The 17,740-nt window shown below is 41.7% G+C and overlaps 1 protein-coding gene across 2 annotated transcripts in view; it reads left to right on the forward strand.

The window, feature by feature from the left end:
* The first annotated feature begins 1,521 nt into the window (after nucleotides 1-1,521).
* FAAP100 (FA core complex associated protein 100) overlaps nucleotides 1,522-17,740 on the forward strand; it is a 30,903-nt gene continuing 14,684 nt past the window's right edge. Inside the window, exons 1-8 of one of the 2 annotated variants that reach the window (XM_056817339.1) lie at nucleotides 1,522-1,674; nucleotides 3,251-3,445; nucleotides 4,199-4,317; nucleotides 5,888-6,846; nucleotides 8,847-9,003; nucleotides 10,119-10,912; nucleotides 11,598-11,734; nucleotides 13,713-13,829. In XM_056817339.1, the coding sequence (XP_056673317.1) occupies nucleotides 3,281-3,445; nucleotides 4,199-4,317; nucleotides 5,888-6,846; nucleotides 8,847-9,003; nucleotides 10,119-10,912; nucleotides 11,598-11,734; nucleotides 13,713-13,829 (2,448 nt within the window). In that variant the 5' untranslated portion in view covers nucleotides 1,522-1,674; nucleotides 3,251-3,280. Of the gene's footprint in view, nucleotides 1,675-3,250; nucleotides 3,446-4,198; nucleotides 4,318-5,887; nucleotides 6,847-8,846; nucleotides 9,004-10,118; nucleotides 10,913-11,597; nucleotides 11,746-13,712; nucleotides 13,830-17,740 lie in introns of those variants that run through there. The other variant, XM_056817340.1, reaches the window with a different exon arrangement.

Raw genomic sequence — 17,740 nt, forward strand, 5'->3', positions numbered from 1 at the left:
TCCTGTGAATATTATTTTCTTGGCTCTGCTTTTAATTTACTCTGCATCAGTTCATACAGATTCTCTATATTGAATCACACATCTTTTCTTTTAGTAATATTCTGTTAGTATCACAATTTGTTTAATCCTTTGCTAATTGATGGGCATTTACCTTGTTTCCAGTTTTTACCTATTATGAAAAATGTTGATATAAATATTTTGCAGGCTGGATGATATAAATAATTTTCTATTTTATGGCTTCCTTGGGGTATAAACTCATTAATAGAGTCTCTGGTTCAAAGAGTATGAACATTTTAATCACTTTATTTACATAGTTCCAAATTGGTTTGCTGTTTCACAGCTCCACCAACAATGTATTAGTGAACCTAGTAAACCTACAACTCCTTCAACATTGACTATTGTCATTTTTTGGTTTGCCAGTTTGCAGGGTATAAGGTAAAACCTCAGGGTTGTTCTTTTATGTGGTTGTGAATACTTTACAATTTTCTTTTGAGAACTGTTTGTTCATATACTTTGACTACAGTGATAAATTTCTTGAAATTTAGTTTGGCTAGCCCTCAGGCAGCAATATCATCAAGCCCATTGTGGAAGACACTGCCTTGAATTTCTTTTTTAAACCCTTACCATCAGTTCTAGTAACAACAGAAGGGCAAAGCAAACAGGATTAAGTGACTTGCCCAGGAACAAGCATCTAGGAAGTGTTTGAGGTCAAATTTGAAACCAGATCTTCCTGATTCCAGACCTGATGTGATCATCTAGTTGCTCTGACACTATCTCATATGGTGGTCACTTGCATTTGTGTCTTTGTTGCTTAGACATGTCTGACTCAGTAATTCCATTTGGGGTTTTCTTGGCAAAGATACTGGAATGGTTTGCTATTTCCTTGTCCAGTTAATTTAAAGATGGGAAAACTGAGGCAAACAGGGTTAAGTGACTTGCTTAGGATCACACAGCTAGTGTCACATTTGAACTCAGGTTTTCCTGATTTCAGCCCAGTATTGTCCCCCTTGATGGGACTACCTAAGGCAAAGGATGGAATTTAAAACCCAGTCCTCTGACCCACTAGGACAGGGCAGAATTCTATCTAAATTTTTTATCTCCTCAGATAGACCTGTGAACTAATTAAACAATGTTGCTGAATCATTCAGAGCTGGAAGGGTTCTTTGGGGTCCTCTATGCCAATTCCCTCATTTTGCAAATGATGAAACTGAGGCCAAGAAAAGTCTTGTCAAGAGTCATACCAATGGTAAACAAGATTTGAATTCAGGTCCTCTAAGCCTGAAGAGACAGGTACCCTTTTCAATTTTGAGCTAAGTTCATAAGGTCCCAATCTAGCTGTGTGACCTTAGGGTAAAAAGCAGAGGCCTGACTGCATGACTTCATACAGTCCAGCTGTGTAGAGCTTTTAGAAGCCCAGGGAAGGGTGGGGGTGGGAGGGAGAAACTCCGGGGAAGGGGCGGGGCTTGTTCCTCCCACCTGCTGTGGCTATGACCCCGCCCCCGCCCCCGCCCCCAACGCTTTACGGCCCGCTCTAACTCCCGCGAAAAAAGATTCTTGTCGTAAAGAGGCGCCTCCCTTCTCCCCATCCTCTCCCTCATTCCCCCTCCCTCCTTCCAGCCGCCCCGCTCCGCCTGCGCGGCCCCGCCCGCTCCTCTTCTTCCTCCTCCTCCTCAGGTAATGGCCCCAGCTGCAGCCTCGAGCCTGGCCAGCGGTGGGCGGGCGGGGGGGAGAAGGTGGCGCGGGGGAGCGCTAGTCAGGGGGGCGGAGGAGTGCCGGGCGGGAGGCGCGAGGTACGAGGCGAGCTGCCTCCCGGGCCAGCCTCGCGAGGGGTGAGGGTGGGTGGGGGCACCTGGAGCGAAGTCCTTCTGCCTGGGACTGCGGGACCTCCCGCCAGCCGCGCCTGCTGCTCTCGTCCATCCCTGAGCCCCAGCTTCGCCCTCCCTCTTCTCTCAGCTCTGGACCTCCCCTTCATCTCCTATCTCCTCATCCCCCATCTCTCGTCCTTATCGTCCCCTGATCCCCTTCTTCCCTTTCTCCTCGTCCCCTAAATCTTTTCATCCCTATTCCGCTTCCTTTATCCCCCATTCCCAATCTTAAACTCCTAAATTCCCTTTTCATCCCCTGCCCCCTTCCCTTCACCCCCTGTTTTTATCACAACCCTCTTCCCCCAAACCACCCTCTTTCTTTCGTATTCTCTTGCCCTTCATCCCCCATTCTCATCCCTCTTCCTCATTCTTCTAAGCCCCTAAACCTCCCTCTTCATTTCCAGCCCCTTTTCCTTCATTCCTCCATTATCACAACTCCCTTGCCCCCTTGTCCCATATCTTCCCTTCATCCCCCATTCCCCTTCCAACCCTCTTGACCCCCTCAGTCCCTCAAACCTTTCTCTTCTTTCATAGCTGTTCCCTTGTCCCCATTCCCATCCTTCTACCCCCATTGCCTAATTCTGCTATCCTCATCCCTCTTTCTTCTCCCTTCATCCTCCCTCTTCATTCTTTTCAACTTTCCCCTCATCCCCTTCTCATCCCTATTCCTTTCTCTTCACCTTTCTATCTCCATCCTTCTCTGCTGTATTCCTCCTTCCCACATTCCTTAATGCTTCCCTTCCTCCTTCCACTCCATCCTTCACTCTTCATTCCGTTATCTCCCTCTTCATTCTTCACCCCCTTTTGACCCCCCATTCTTTGCCTCCTCCTTTATTACCTTCCTCACCCCTTCTTCCTTCATCTAATCCTTCTTTATCTTCCCATTCCTCTCTTGATTCCTTAATCCTTTTCCCTCACCCCTATCCCTTCCTTCCTTCCATTCTCCTCATTCCCATCTCTCTCTCTTCATTCTCTAAACCCCCTTTTTATCCTCAAATCCCCATCTTATTCCTTCACCCCATTCCTTTCCCCTTACTTATTTATCCCTTTTTCTTCAACCACCATACCCATCCTTAGCCATTCCTGAATCCCCCTACTCATCCCCTCATTCCTTTATTAATCCTGTTCCCTTGATTCTCCCTCATCTCACTCCCTTTATTCATCCCCTATATCCCCCCCCCCTTTTTCTCTTTTTCTCTCCCCTTCTTCCTCAACCTCTCCAGCTCTAGCTCCTGCCTCAATAGGAAAAGCTGGCTTTTTATGCCAAGAGATGCCTGAACAAAGCCCAGCCCCTGAGCACTTGCACCAGCAGCCACAGAAAATATAGGAGACAGCCGCCACTGACACCTCATGTCCCATGCTTGTGCTTTCCCTTCTTTCCCTAGGTTAGCATCAGGCAGCTGTATGGCAGGAGGATGGCAGAGGACAACCAAAGGGTGGATTATCTGGCTGGGTTTTGCTGCCCAGTTGGGGGTCTGGCTGCAGGCAAACCCCGGGTGCTGTGCCATGAGTCAGAAATCTACCTCTCCAATGGGAGTGAATTTGTCTATATCTACAACCAAGAGGGAAAATTGCTAAATGTAAGTATCCCAAAAGTTCTCATGCATCTTCAGGGCTGATTATGTGTTCTTTATAGAAGCTTAGATTTAGAGATGGAGGGGAACTCAGAGTCTGTCAAATTTAACCCACCCATTTTATAGATGAGGAAATTAAGGCCCAGCGAGGTTAAGTATTTTGCCCAAGGTCATCAACTAGTCAATGTCTGAAGCAGGATTTGAACCTACATTTTCTTACTTAAATTTGATGTTTTTCTCCATTGTACCTTGCTGCCTTTCAGTGACTTTGGGAAATATGGGTAAAGTTTCCATGTTTATATAGTGTAAAGATGAATATGGCTTTCCTGGTCATTGCTGGATTAATATCTTTCTACTAGTGAGTCATAAAGTTATCTTAACTCCTTCTGTCCCTGTGACCAACTGCATTCCTAACTCATGTGGCCCCTAGAGGTGCATTGAATGCATGTTTTGTTTTTGTGCAAGCATCTGTGGCATGTCTGACTTTAAACATTGGTGCTCTTAACTCTTTCAAAGAGGAAAAATTCAAAGTAGGTTTTGTTTTTTTTTTGTGGAGGAGGGAATTTTTGTCTTATCAAACATTGTTAGAAGAATGACTTAACCTAATTTCTTGCCTTAGAGGATAACAGGAGAGAGTTGTATTGAACTTCAAAGTTAATAAGGTAGATTTTGGGGGGGGACTGAAAAACCATTCAAGAGTTTCAAGTCTGGTTATTTGTGCTATACATTGTCTAATGGGCTCGTTCTCTTCACCTCCAGGCTGTGTATAGGTTTCCTGATCAAGTCTGGCATCTGGAGCTTCTCGCCTTACGTAGGGAGCTCTATGTCCTGTGTGCTCGAAATGGCATTTACTGTTTGTCATTGGACCCTCAAAGCAGGTGAGGTATAGGTGTATTCCAGGAGTCATAATGGTCTCTGACCTAGCCAGAGAATTTAATAGCAGAGGTTGATTTTTCTGATATACACCTTATAGCATGTTTGAAATGATATATGATATCATTCACCCAACTGAGATAATGATTGATTTGCCCTCTCTAACTCAGAAACATGACTTAGTCACTTAGGATCACCAGTGGACTCCATATTAGATCCTCTCTGCTCTGACATCTTTAACTCCTACTTTTTGCAGATATTCTGCCTTCCCTCACGATATGGCTCAGATTAAGAACTACATTGGGCACTCTCAGGAAAACTTATTTTTTACTCTTGAGCACCAGTCCAAATCTCAAGTGTTTTCAGCCTCTGCCCACCTGACTATCTGTACATATTTATGTAGAACTTTTCCCACTCCTACCTTCTGGGCCACCTGTGACAGGGGCAGCTCTTTTGGTTTTCCAAGGTACCTTTATTCTACCCAAGAAGTTTAGGAAGTGTCATTCAGTTCAGTAGAGGCTGGAGAAGGTGAACAACTTCATAGCTGCATCAGACTTCTCTGTCTTTGGCCTGATGGTTTCTTTACTTCTCTGGAATTAGTCTGATGACTGTATGATATGTCTTCAGCAAAATGGGGTATGTAATTAAAAAAAACAAACTTCTTGCAGCTTTTGTAGTCTGGTAAGTCTTGTTGTGAGAACTGAGGCCCTGACATGGGAAGACAAAAACCATCGACTTAAAAAAAAAATTGAATCTTTGATATCTGAATTGTTTGAGAAGAAGATGAGCTATTTACCAATCTGCCATTTATAGGATAACATATTCTCTGAGGAATCAATGTGGGAGAATGGAAATACTTTCTTATTGTCATAAACAATTGATATGCCTCGAATTTTTTTATGGCTAATTTAATTGAACATTTTCTTTGTGGGTACATGTTTTGTGGAGTTGATAATCATGAGAGAAAAGGTAGCAGGGAGCTATTTTTTTTTAACCTTACCCTTCCCTTCCCTTTTAGAATCAATACTGTGTATTGACTCCAAGGCAGAAGAATGGTTAGGGCTAGTCAATGGGAGTTAAGTGACACTTGCCCAGGATCACACAGTCTGGAAGTTTCTAAGGTCAGATTTGAACTCAAGACCTTCCAACTCTAGGCTTGACTCTGAATCCACTGGACCACCTAGCTTCAGGGTCTATTTCTTCTTAATAAATAGGTAAACTGTCATTGACATCAAAGGTTAGCTATAAATTCAGTTTCCTGAACATTTGCCCACCCACATGTAACATGTCCATTAATGAGCCCATAGTTCTACTGATTTCAAGGAGAAATGGGAAGCTAGTTTGACAGAGCTGCTCATGGGGTTGTCATGCTTCCAGAAAAGGTTGCTCTATTGCCACTGTTTCACCCAAAAGACTCATTCAGAAGGGTTCTCTTCATAAAGAGTCCCATACCTAGACGTGATTGATAAGGCATTTCCAAGTACTGCGCTTTCCTCCTAGCTTGTTAAGAAAGTGTGCAGGCTGCACACTTCAGTCCTTTGTCTTGACTGAAAGTTTTTCCCTGTTTGCTTGAAGGTTGATGAACCAGGCTGATGGTGAGGACAAAGAAGGTGATTTCCCTTCAAGTGTGTTTCCTGTGGATTCAGACTCCTGTGTCTTCCCTGATGCTACTCTGTGTGCATTCACGGTGCTGAATGACATCATCATCACTCTGGCTCAGGGCCCATCCAAATGGAAGATGAGACTATTTGAGCAGCCCCAAGGCTCAGATGAGGACCCCAGGCCAGGGAGCCAGTTCAGTGAGGTGGAGTTCTCTACCTGCATCTTGCCATCAGGGAGCAATGGGAAACCCCTGGCCTCTCGCTTTCTCCCAGTCCTGTGCTGTGCATCCCCTTCAGGGACCAGTGTTCCTCACATACCTTGGCATAGTTCTGGAGGTTTTGTGCTAGAGGAGCCCCTCTTTGGTTTGCTTTTTGGAGCAGATGCTGCCCTCCTAGAGTCTCCCATGATCCTTTGTGGTTTTCCAGATGGTCAGCTGTGCTGCGTACCTTTGAAGGCTCTGTTGTCTCCTGAAGTGGCTCTTGGTGGCCCAGAAACTCCAGTCAAGATACTTCATCACTTAGAAGAGCCTGTGGTCTTCATTGGAGCTCTCAGAACAGAACCAAGAATTCTAGAAGACATGGATGAGAAACCACTAAATGAAGACACAAGCTGTGACTGTATGGTAGCTGTTGGTCACTACGGCAAAATGATGGCCGTTAAGTCCAGTCAAGAAGAAGGAGGAAACTTGGTTCCAGAACTCAGAGAATACTACATTAGGGGACCTATCCTTTGTGCTGCCTGTGGTGTTGGAAGCCGCATGTATTACAGCACCCATTCTGATCTCTCTGTGGTTGACCTGGCTTGTAACAGCAATCCCTCAGACCCTGAGAAGATAGATAATGCCCAGGGGGTCCTACCTTCAGTTCTTACTCCAGCCAGTTTAAGTATCTGTAGCGTTGTGACCCTTTCTGTATCTTCTAGGGCACCTAAAGGTACTGGCAACTATTTAAAGATAATCCAAAAATCTTGGACCCTAATCTACAATTTTACTATCTCCTCAGTGAAGTTGTTGGTAGATCTATCTTTCACTTGCTCATTCTATTCCATTCCTTCCTGAAGCTCCAATTTTAACACCACCATCTTTCACACCTTTGTTGTTAACTCACTTTTGTTACCTGAGACAGTGCTGACTTATAAGATTAAAGAAAAGTCTGGTTGCATTAAGTATAGAGTTTGAATAATGTTAACGAACTCCTGCAAAACACTTTTCTATGTGTTTTAATTCTCCTTTTTGTTGTAGGAGAAGGGGCTTTCTTTGCCTGATACTGACTTTTGGCCACTTGACAAGTTACTCACCAGGTTGTTGTGCAACAAATAGTTTAGGTTAAATTCAATTTGGCCTAATCAAAGCTTTTAGTTTTCTTTTGAGAGTTGGAGAAGCAACTGGTCTAGGCATCAAATGACCTGCCAGTAAGCCATTCTGAAGTAAAGACTATGGAAATGAGGACTTCCAGCTTTATGGATATTTTTTATACTAGACAAAGCTGGAGAACTATGCTTTGAACTATGCTTTCCTGATGTGAGGGGGGAAGGGAATAGAGTGATCATTTCCATTGTCACATTTTCATTAAGGTACCTCCTGGGTATGCTAATAAATTCCACCCTGGAAAGCATTTTATATGAAGAATACTCCTTTAGAGATAAAAGCCAAAATTGTCTCTACTACAGGGAGAGGAAAATGAATGGCTAGAGAAGAGAATACTAAACTAGTGAAGATATATGTATTTGTAATCTGTTAGTATACCTTTTTTACCTTTTTAACAATGAAAAATAAGGCTGCTAAAGATACAGCAAAACAGCCTTGCTATAATACGCTGTTTGCTTGAGGAAATATGCAAAATGTAATTTATGAACTGAAAGCTTAAGTATACAGAGGGATACTTCTGGAAAACTCAGAAAAATAATCTATTTGAAAATGTCTTCTTCCTATTGACTTCTTGAAGAAGTCTCAATCAAAAGTTTCCTGTTCCCTTTGACCTTCTTTGACAGCTATCTTCCTTGGCATTCCTGTGTCTTATACCACAACCATCAAATGAGATTTAGGGCTGGAAGTAGAAAGAGGGCCAGGGGACCAGCAATTTCTTCAAAAGGAACAAGATCTTATTTGCCCCAAAGCATCCCTGACAGACAGTAAAGGCAATTGAAAAGGAAGCAGAACTATACTAAAGAGACAGAGCAGCTTTCAGAAAGTCACCTGCCCCTGACTACAAAGGCTGATGGGAGGCCCTCAGCAGGACTCCCTGCTGTGTCTTCTCTATTTCTCTTTGGAAATGCTGCAACATTGTTCTCTATAGCCTGTCCTACATTGCATAGCACTGTCACTATGTTGTGTTGTATGTTATTGTTTTCCTTGTGACTTTTCTTATCTGTTTTTTTTTCTGTGCATGGTAGCTAGATTAACATCCTTATTTCTATTCCTCTACTAGAGTGGCTTTAACTTTTCATGTGGGAGGGTGCATCTATAATTTCTAGAAATTTCTCTGAATTTCTTTTCAGCAAGGATTGTTTGCATAACAGAAATCTATACCTAGTATATATCTAGCATTCTGCCTGGGGGTGGGAAATGTTTCTTCCTTTCTCTAGGCAAGATACCCTTCTCTGTCCCAGAAGAATGGCCTCCCTTTCATATTAACTTATTTGTCTCCACCTCCCTAACCCCAAATCCTTTCCTTCTGTCTTAGAATCAATGCTATATATTGGTTTCCAGGCATAAGAGTGGTAAGGGCTAGACAGTGGGGGTTAAGTGACTTGCTACATTTGAACCCAGGACCTTTTGTTTCTAGTCCTGGCTCTTAATTCACCGAGCTGCCTAGCCACTTGAACTTATTGGTATTTGGTTAGCATGTATCCTGGTGGTCAAGAATTTTGGGTGTCTGAGATGTTGCTTCCTGTCTGCTTATCAGGTCCTAACCATGTGCATGTCATATGTCAGGTGAAGCAGAACTATTGGCCCTGTCTGCCAAGGGCCGACTAATGACCTGCAGCTTGGATCTGGGTTCTGAGGATTCTCGACCAGTAAGGATGAACACAGGAAAAGTGGGTCAAAAAATTAAGGAATTACTCTCTGGAATTGGCAATGTCTCTGAGAGGTAAACATGCTATCTCCTTAGATACTGATGCAGATATGAATGTTAGTCTATTAAAATGTATCCTAGGACTCATATTTATCATTTAGGCCTGTTTTAACGCACATCAGTTTTGCCTGTGGCTTAGTGTTTAGAATATTGAGCATGGCTGGACAAAATGCTGCATAAATTTGTAGTTTGAGTAGTTGGGAAATCAAACTATCTCAGGAAGACAAGAATTCTTCTCCCTTTCATAGATAATAGCCACACATCCTTCCCTTGGTAGGAAAGAAGGGAACACTCTTAAACCCAGCTAGTATTTCCTAGCAATTCTTTCATCTGGTTTGCAGGTGACTTGCTAAAGGAATATGTGCTTTAGATGAATTTCCTTATCTGTGACTATTTGCATATCTCCCTTCCTAGTTTTGCCAGGGTATTAGACTAAACAAACCACAGATGTAATTGTTTTGAATTATTTCCATATCTTCTCATTACTTTCTTTTTAAAAAGCTCCAAAACCTTTCCTTTTTTTTATTATGAAGTTAAAATATCAACAAAAATGAACATTTCTATTTACAAAAAAAAGCAAAAAGATTTGTACTCTATATGAAACTGAAGTTCTGTTATGTACAATTTTTTCCCCCCATATTATATACAAATTGTTGGATTTTTAAAATATAATTCAAATTTAACATGGTAGTTTCAATACTGCCCTGTTTGTCTGTGTCTGTTTCTAAACTTCCTTCCCACTACTTTCAGTGTTGCTACTTGTACAGCTTCAAAAAGTAAATGGGCCAATTGGGAACATTTTGGTGAACATCAGGGTGGAGGATGAAACATAATTTCATCCCCATTGAAGGTGTTAATTAACATCAGAGTTGCTAGTTAACTGGCCGTACATGGGGGTGGTGGTGGGGGTGTGTGTAAAATTTGAACTCGGCAAATCTGGCAGTAAGTGCTGAATAGTCAGAGCAAAAACACCAGGCTCCCTGGTTGTTGTTTTCAATTATGTTTTGTATGGGGACTTTCACTATCCTTGTTTAGGAGAAGAGGACATCTTATGTGGGAGTTGAGAGCTTTTTTTGGTAAATTGATTAGAAAGACTTTGTGTAACAAACGAAGTATTTTTTTCCCTACAGAGTGTCTTTCCTGAAGAAGGCAGTTGATCAGCGGAACCGTGCCCTGACGTGCCTCAATGAAGCCATGAATGTGAGCTGTGCCCTGCTGTCCAATCGGGAAGGACCAAAGCCCATTAGTTGTACCACCACTACTGCCTGGAGCTGCTTTCAACTCCGGGATGTGCTGACAGCCACTTGTTTGCTTGAGAATAGTAGTGACTACAATCTAGACCAGGGGTGGACCTTTTGCATTCAGGTGTTTACTAGTTCCTGTGCCTTAGAAGTGGACTCTGTTGGTTCTGCCATCACTTATACCATTCCAGTTGATCAGCTCACTCCTGGCAGTAAAAGGGAAGTGACATTACCACTTGGTTCCAATGAAAATGGCAAACTAGACCTACCTGTGACCATATCCTGTGCACTATTTTACAGCTTGAAGGAGATTCTGGGCAGTGCTTTAACCTCTTCAGATTCTCTGGATGCCCCCTTTTTTGATGAATGCCCCCCTGATATCCTGCCTGACCGGGATGGTATCTTCTTGCCCCTGGGTGAATACACTGTGGACATGCTACAGTGCCTTCGTTTCCCTAGCCTTGCGGTGGCTGAAGTGCAAGTTCCAGGCCTGCCCAGTCCTACCAGTGACCCAGTGAACACTTTTTTAGAAGCCTCCAGAGGACAAGTAGAGCCTGAACATATGAAAAATATCGAGCCAATAGGACCAGATTTCCTTAGAGCCAAATACCTTCCACCATCAGTGGCCTCAGTCAAGGTATCATCTGAGCTGCTCAAAACTGCCCTGAAGGAATATTGTTCAGGTGGGTGATAGTGACTGGTAGCTCTCTCCCTAACTCTGAAAGAACTTCAAAGCCTAGGAAAATTAGATCCATTTAGTCTGTCATCTTTTCTCACCACATCTTTTCACACCACATCATTCTTTATTTAAAAAAAAAGTCTTACCTTCTGTTTTAGAATCAATACTAAGTATTGGTTCTAAAGCAGAAGAATGGTAAGGCAATTGGGATAAAGTAATTTGTCCAGGGTCACACTACTAGGCAGTATCGAGGCCAGATTTGAGCCCAGGACCTCCTGGATCTTTAGGTATGGCTCTCTATCAACTGAGCCACCTGTCTCCCCATCATTCTTTATTGCAGCAATTGCTGCTCCTCTGGTGTGATTAAGGGTTGGACTGCTTCAGAGTATTTTATCTAAACCCTTTCACAGACAGAACTCTATGCCTTATTTCTCTCATCCTGAGCACTCCCAATATCAAAACACTTTCTAAAAAGTATATTTTACTGTTTAAATACTCTGTCTTCCATTTTGAAGGAAGGTTTTTAAACTTCTAAAATTTCTCCAAGTCTTAGCATGACTAATAGGACAGTAGCAAAGAGAGAAGGTTTTGACTTTGTAAGCTATCCTTGGTAGATATTGGCCAGTAAAGCAATGGGGAATATATATCCTTCTCTAAAGTGATAGGTATTCTTTTTTCTATCTTTCCAGAAATCCCCCTGTGTTGTGCTACTCTGCAGTGGCTATTGGCTGAGAATTCCATAGTGGACATAGTGAAGACACAAGTGCTGACAGAAGTCCAGGGGGTGGCCCCAGATGGAAATGACATCCACCTCCTCGTCCGAGAGGCAAGGAATGGGTTAGCTCACCTGTTTCTGCAGGGAAACCTTTACCAGCCCCCCTCCCTTACCCTGTTCCACCCTAATTTATCTTTATAATCTCTCAGTCAAATCATGGAACAGCTGGGGAGAAGCCCTAGGTGGGGCCTAGTATCAATAGCTCATGCCTTGATTGTATGTGAGGCATGGTGCTAAGCCTTGTGGTTACAGATAGTTTGAGAATCACAATAACATACTTCTCTAATGCATGGACCACTGATATGAGTTCTTTACTTCATCTACTTCCACTTGCCAACATGAAATAACTCACTGACAGAATAACAGTGCTTTTCATGAATGAAATGATGCCTTTTTAAATTAATTATTGTAAGTAAACTATTAATGCCAGAAAAAAATGTAGGCCACTTTTATTAGGAGAGGCAAACCTTCAGATTTCCCAGAGGGCTCTTATAGATTATCCTTTGAGAATAAATCATTTGTTTTTTACTCCCCTTTTGATGCCAGCCAAAAGCTAAAATGTGATGGTAAGTCTAACAGCTTTCTCTTGGGAACATCTAACACATGTCCTTGCAGAATTAAAAGCCTGACAATGCTTTTATACAACCGTTCTACCTTGCTTTCTTCATTCCTTCTCAACTAGCAGTGCTGTATACAACAAGATGAGAGCAAAGGGTATTTGTGTTCTTTCTCTGGCCTCTTTACCCTTCTTTGAGAAAAGGGCAGATTATATGAGGTCAAGCCATCTTTTCTGAACTCAGATCTAGAGAACTTTTAGGAGACTTTGGTGGTTTTGAAATATTGATCTTATCAGGGAGACCTCAGAAGCCTGCCTCAACTGGTTTAGCTCTTGGAGATCTCCTGGGATCCCTAGATTGTTTCAGTCTAAAGTAAACTTGAGACTGGACCAAAAGCAGCATAGCTTCTAGGTGCTGTTGTGGTATTGAGAACTTAAAGAAACAACTAATAATAGTCCAGTCAGGACCATTGGTCATTTGGATGTCCAGCAACATGCACTTCCCGTAAGATCCAATAGAAGGAGCTAATGGTCTCAGAAGGAGCAAAATTCTAATTAAAAGCCCTGTCCTGGAGGGTGGCCTGTCCTGTGTGCTAATTACAAAGGACAAACCATACTTCCCTGGCTCTTTGTGTTTCCTCAGTTTTGCTTGATTGTCTCTCTTCTTGAAAGTACAAAAGGAAAGTCATAGCTACTTCTACTGCATTCTTAAAAAGATTGGATAAAACTTCCTGGAGAGGTGACTGACCAATCAGAAGATATAACTTTCCTTCAGCCTTTCATGCCTGAAAACACTAATACCAACAATGTGATTACTGGCAGCTTTAGTACAGCCCAGGACTCAGCCTTCTGGATTAAGTCTATCAGTGCAGCCATGCACCTGTTGTTCAGTGTTGGGATATAGGTCTGTCTCATTAACATGCTTTTGGTGGCAGTGGACTGACAAGGTTGGAGACTTATAGTTTCCATGGAGGCCTGATTAAACTAGTCACCTCAGATTCTTCTGTTGGAGATAAATCTGGCTTAAGGCCCCGGAGTGATTTCAGCAGGTCTTGATTTTAAGGGGACAAATGTTCCACATTATCAAACTCATCCTATATTGTTGGGCCCCACTGGAAAGATCTATTTAGAAAATAACTAGCATTGATTTCTGACAGGTAGCTGGTCTGTCAGGCTTAGAACTAATGCTGTTAGTACAGTAGCCTATGCCACAGTGATTATACTCTATGTTCAAGCTCTGCTGGCTTCTAGCAAATAAGTAGCATGGTGATATTAAGCCAGGTGATATGGGGATTCCTGCCATGTACATGGCTTTTGGCTCATGCCAAAAGATTTCATTAGAGATAACCTCAGTGAGTGAGGGAGTGACTACATCAGAGGTTTTGAAGAAGGCCTGAGTAGAGTCCCTTCATCCCCTTTAATGAAATTCAATGATACGCAAAGTTTGCAGTAAGGATCTCTTTTTTGTTGCAGGTGGCTGTGACTGAGCTGTGCCCTGCGGGACCCATCCAGGCTGTGGAAATCCAGATGGAGAGCCCCTCTCTGGCTAACATGTGCAGGGTGCATCATGCAGTGATCAGACGCATCCAGGTATTTAAAAACTCATCAGTGAGGCAGCAAGACCCATTAATCTATGAGGCATTCTGCTGAGAGCCCCACCAGCACAGCCCCAAACAGAAAGGAGCAGGAGTGGTTTTAAATAGCTCTATGGGGTCCCTGTGTATTCAGTTTAGTTGCTTATAGCTGAGCTACAGTTACCATGCCAGGATGTTGCAGGAAAATCTATCTCAGTCTTGTCTATTCTGCTTCTAAATGCATCTGAAACCGTGCTAAGTTTCTCTGTAGCCAAAAAGAGTCTGGTATTGTGTGCTCTTGTTTACCATGGAAACAGCCATCTCTCACAGCAAGCAGCCAGGCCTCTTTCCTTTCAGATGCCATTCTTTCCTGGTGTGTGTCCTTGAGCTACCTCTGTGAGGTCATTTGGGTGTTGGGAACGGTATATAATTCCTTATGGCTTTCAGATAAAAGAAATAAGTAGTATTAGTCATACTAACTACACAAGAAGGTTCTGTAGTTCACCTACCATAATTAGAATTTAAATTTCCAACTTTTGCTACGTCCTTATTCAAGGTCCCCCAGCTCCCATCCCAGACATGCAATGAACACCTGATCTATAGTGTATAATATGCCATTGGGGGTGTTGGAAAATTGGTTTGAAGCAGAATAGAAAGGAGAAATCCAGTGGTTTGTATATTGTTAATTTAAAATTGGTTAGTGGTTTTCTGATATGCAGAGACTATTTCTGAAATGGGTATTAACATTCCTAATGCCTATTGGATAGGCTTTGGTTTATGGAAAGTTTCCTCAACTTCCCATTTCCAAAATCTTTTTGGATCATACATTTGGATCATATATATGGAGTCAGTATAATATAAGAGAAAGAGCATTGGCCTGGAGTCAAGTGACCTGCATTCAAATCCTGCCTCTGACACAATTACCTTTGGCAAGTCATTTAATTTCCCTCAAAGTCCACCCTGTCATTCATGTCATGGATGGGGGACAAGCTGCTACAGTAGTGTAAAGGGATGTTAGCCAGGGTGGAATACTCAGAGTGTCTTGAGACTTCTATAATAGCTGCGAAGACATGACAAGAACCCTGAAATTCTGTCCGGTTAGGTACCTCTGATTGGATTTACACCCAAACAGTGTGATAAAACTATTCCTATGAATCTAAGAAATAGGCATAGGGTTGCCAGGCTGGCATTACTCAAAACCATGATGATCCTCTTGGCATGAAGGGCAGTAGAAGCAGTTGTGTTCCTTCATGTTCTGAAATCACAAGATGGCAAAATATGTCAGAACAAACCAGAAATACCAATATCCACCTGTTTGAAATGATTTAATGCAGCTAGTACTGACTATGAAAGCAGGCAAATGTTAAATGTGCACAAAGTGAACTAAAGATATGAATATTTTTATTTTGTACCAGTGCTGAATAGCATTATAGAATTGGAAGCATAACTAGACAACATACTGCTGATTTGTGCGAAGATAATAAAAAATAATTTATCATTAAGGCTACGATAGATGAAATAAGAGCTGAAATTGAGAGACTACTTAAATCTGAAGAGGGAAAGTTGATGACATTGAGGTCATTGACAATCTGTACTTAATAAAAGATTCTAGAAATTATATCTAAAACAAATGATGAAACATTCTACCTGACTCTTGCCTGAAAGGTGATGGACTTAGGTTGCAGTATGGACCACGGGACATGGTATTATGAAAATTTGTTTTGTTTGAGTATGCATATTTGTTGTAAGGGTTTTTTAAAAGGGGAACTAGGGCAGTTGAGAGGATAAAAACACATTAAGACAATTCCTTCATATTATGGAATCCTTACCTAGCAAGATATATCCAGTTAGCTAGAATTATACGTCAGAAGCTTGCTATTTTTAATGGACTGACTAGATGACAAATTTCTATGCTACAAATACAGAATTCTGTTGTCAATTATATATATATATATATTTTTTTTTTAAGCCCTTACCTTCCGTCTTGGAATCAGTACTGTGTATTGGTTCCAAGGCAGAAGAGTGGTAAGGGCTAGGCAATGGGGGGTCAAGTGACTTGCCCAGGGTCACACAGCGGGAAGTGTCTGAGGTCAGATTTGAACCTAGGACATTCCATCTCTAGACCTGGCTCTCAATCCACTGAGCCACCCAGCTGCCCCCATCAATGATCTAAATTGAAACCAGATCATTACAACAGCCTGAACTACTGCCCCATAATAACCTGAACATCATGATCATGAATCTGTAAAAACTGAAGAACAACATTCTTATAGATGTCACTATACTAAAAACATATCTCCAACCTGCATGGAACAAAAAGCTTTCAATTTTGAGGTGTTGTTCAGTTGTGTCTGACTCTTCATGATCTCATTTGGGGCTTTCTTGGCAAAGATACTGGAGTGGTTTGCCATTTTCTTCTCCAACTCATTTTACAGATGAGGAAGCTGAGGAAAATGATTAAGTAACTTGCCCAGGATCACACAGCTAATAAGTATCTGGGGCCAGATTTGAATGCAGAAAAATGAATTTTCTTGACACTAGGCCCAGTACTCTATCCACTGTGCCATCTAGCTCCCCTAACAGAAATAAAAAACACATTTAATCAGGTTGTCAACAGGATAGGACCTGTTGTCTTATCTGCTACTGGAGTGTCAGAAATGTGCACCAGAATTGCTTTCAGTGAGCCTACAAGAGATATCCCAACATTCTTTTAAACTAAAAGGGCAGTTATTTTTTTCCTTCTACACAAGAGTCTGTAGAAGATTCACTATGAAAAAATAATAGAGAACTGCTTCTATCTCAATTTCATTGAAAAAAACATTTTAAAAAGGAAATAATAAGTGAGTGACAGTTATATATGACCCTAAGGTTTACAAAGTATTTAAGTACATTATTATAACCTTAAAACCTTTTTATTTTATGGATGAGGAAACTGAAGAAATGATTTGCCTAAAAGTATACATGTAGTAAATAGTAGAATTGAAATCTGATACTTTTCCCCCCATTACACTAGAAAACTGTCTTACTGAAGAATTATTTTTTAAGTTTCGTTTGGGATCTGTTGAGCCTATTTAAATAGTATAGGAAAGTGAAAAATCAGTAGAGCATTAAGATCAGGGAACAAGTTGCATCAAGATTTGAGTTAGGGTTCAGGGATGTGGACAGCAACTGCCTATGATGTGGTCCAGTAGTTCTGGTGGTTTGTAGTTTGTAGTTTGTCACTCAATGTTCACAAAGCTGAGTGCTTCAGGAAATTCCTGTCCTTGGCCCTTAACTGGTGCCATATCTCAGAAGTCTTATAAACTGGGACCCATAATTCTACATTTTTGGATCTCAGAACAAGGCTTCTCCATATAGCAAGGGGCAACTGACCAGGTTGGGAAGGTGTCTAAAAAAAAAAAAAAAGGAGCAGAGAGCATCTGAAAAGCGATAGGCAAAATGATAATAAGACTCTCATAGTTCCATTCTATGGAGCTAGTTTGCATGAAATTCTAGAACTGTTTGCATTAAAAAGAATGACAAAGTCTGGGAAAGGTTTGTTTTAATTGGTTTAAGATCTAAAATGAGTTTTGCTGATGGCAATGATAGAAGAGAAGCTGTATTGGCCACGTCAGTTCAACAGATATATTACTATTGAATCAGTGTGAGTTCAGCATCTCATATTTATCTTTGACTTCCTTCCTCTTTATCCCTCATATCCAGGCAATTGCCTAGTCTTGTCAATCTGCCTATGAAACATCTCTCATATCTATTTCCTCTTTTACTCACTACCACCATCATAATTCAAGCCATCACAATTTTACCTGAAATTTTGTTCTTAATATCTGACTGGTTTTCTTGACTTTATTTTTTTCCTTCTCTAATCTGTAGTTCATAGGATTGGCAAAGTGGTTTCCTCTTCCTAATGCATTGGGATGGTCACTTCAT

This window comes from Monodelphis domestica, chromosome 2 (assembly GCF_027887165.1).
Source record: "Monodelphis domestica isolate mMonDom1 chromosome 2, mMonDom1.pri, whole genome shotgun sequence".
Lineage (NCBI taxonomy): Eukaryota > Metazoa > Chordata > Mammalia > Didelphimorphia > Didelphidae > Monodelphis > Monodelphis domestica.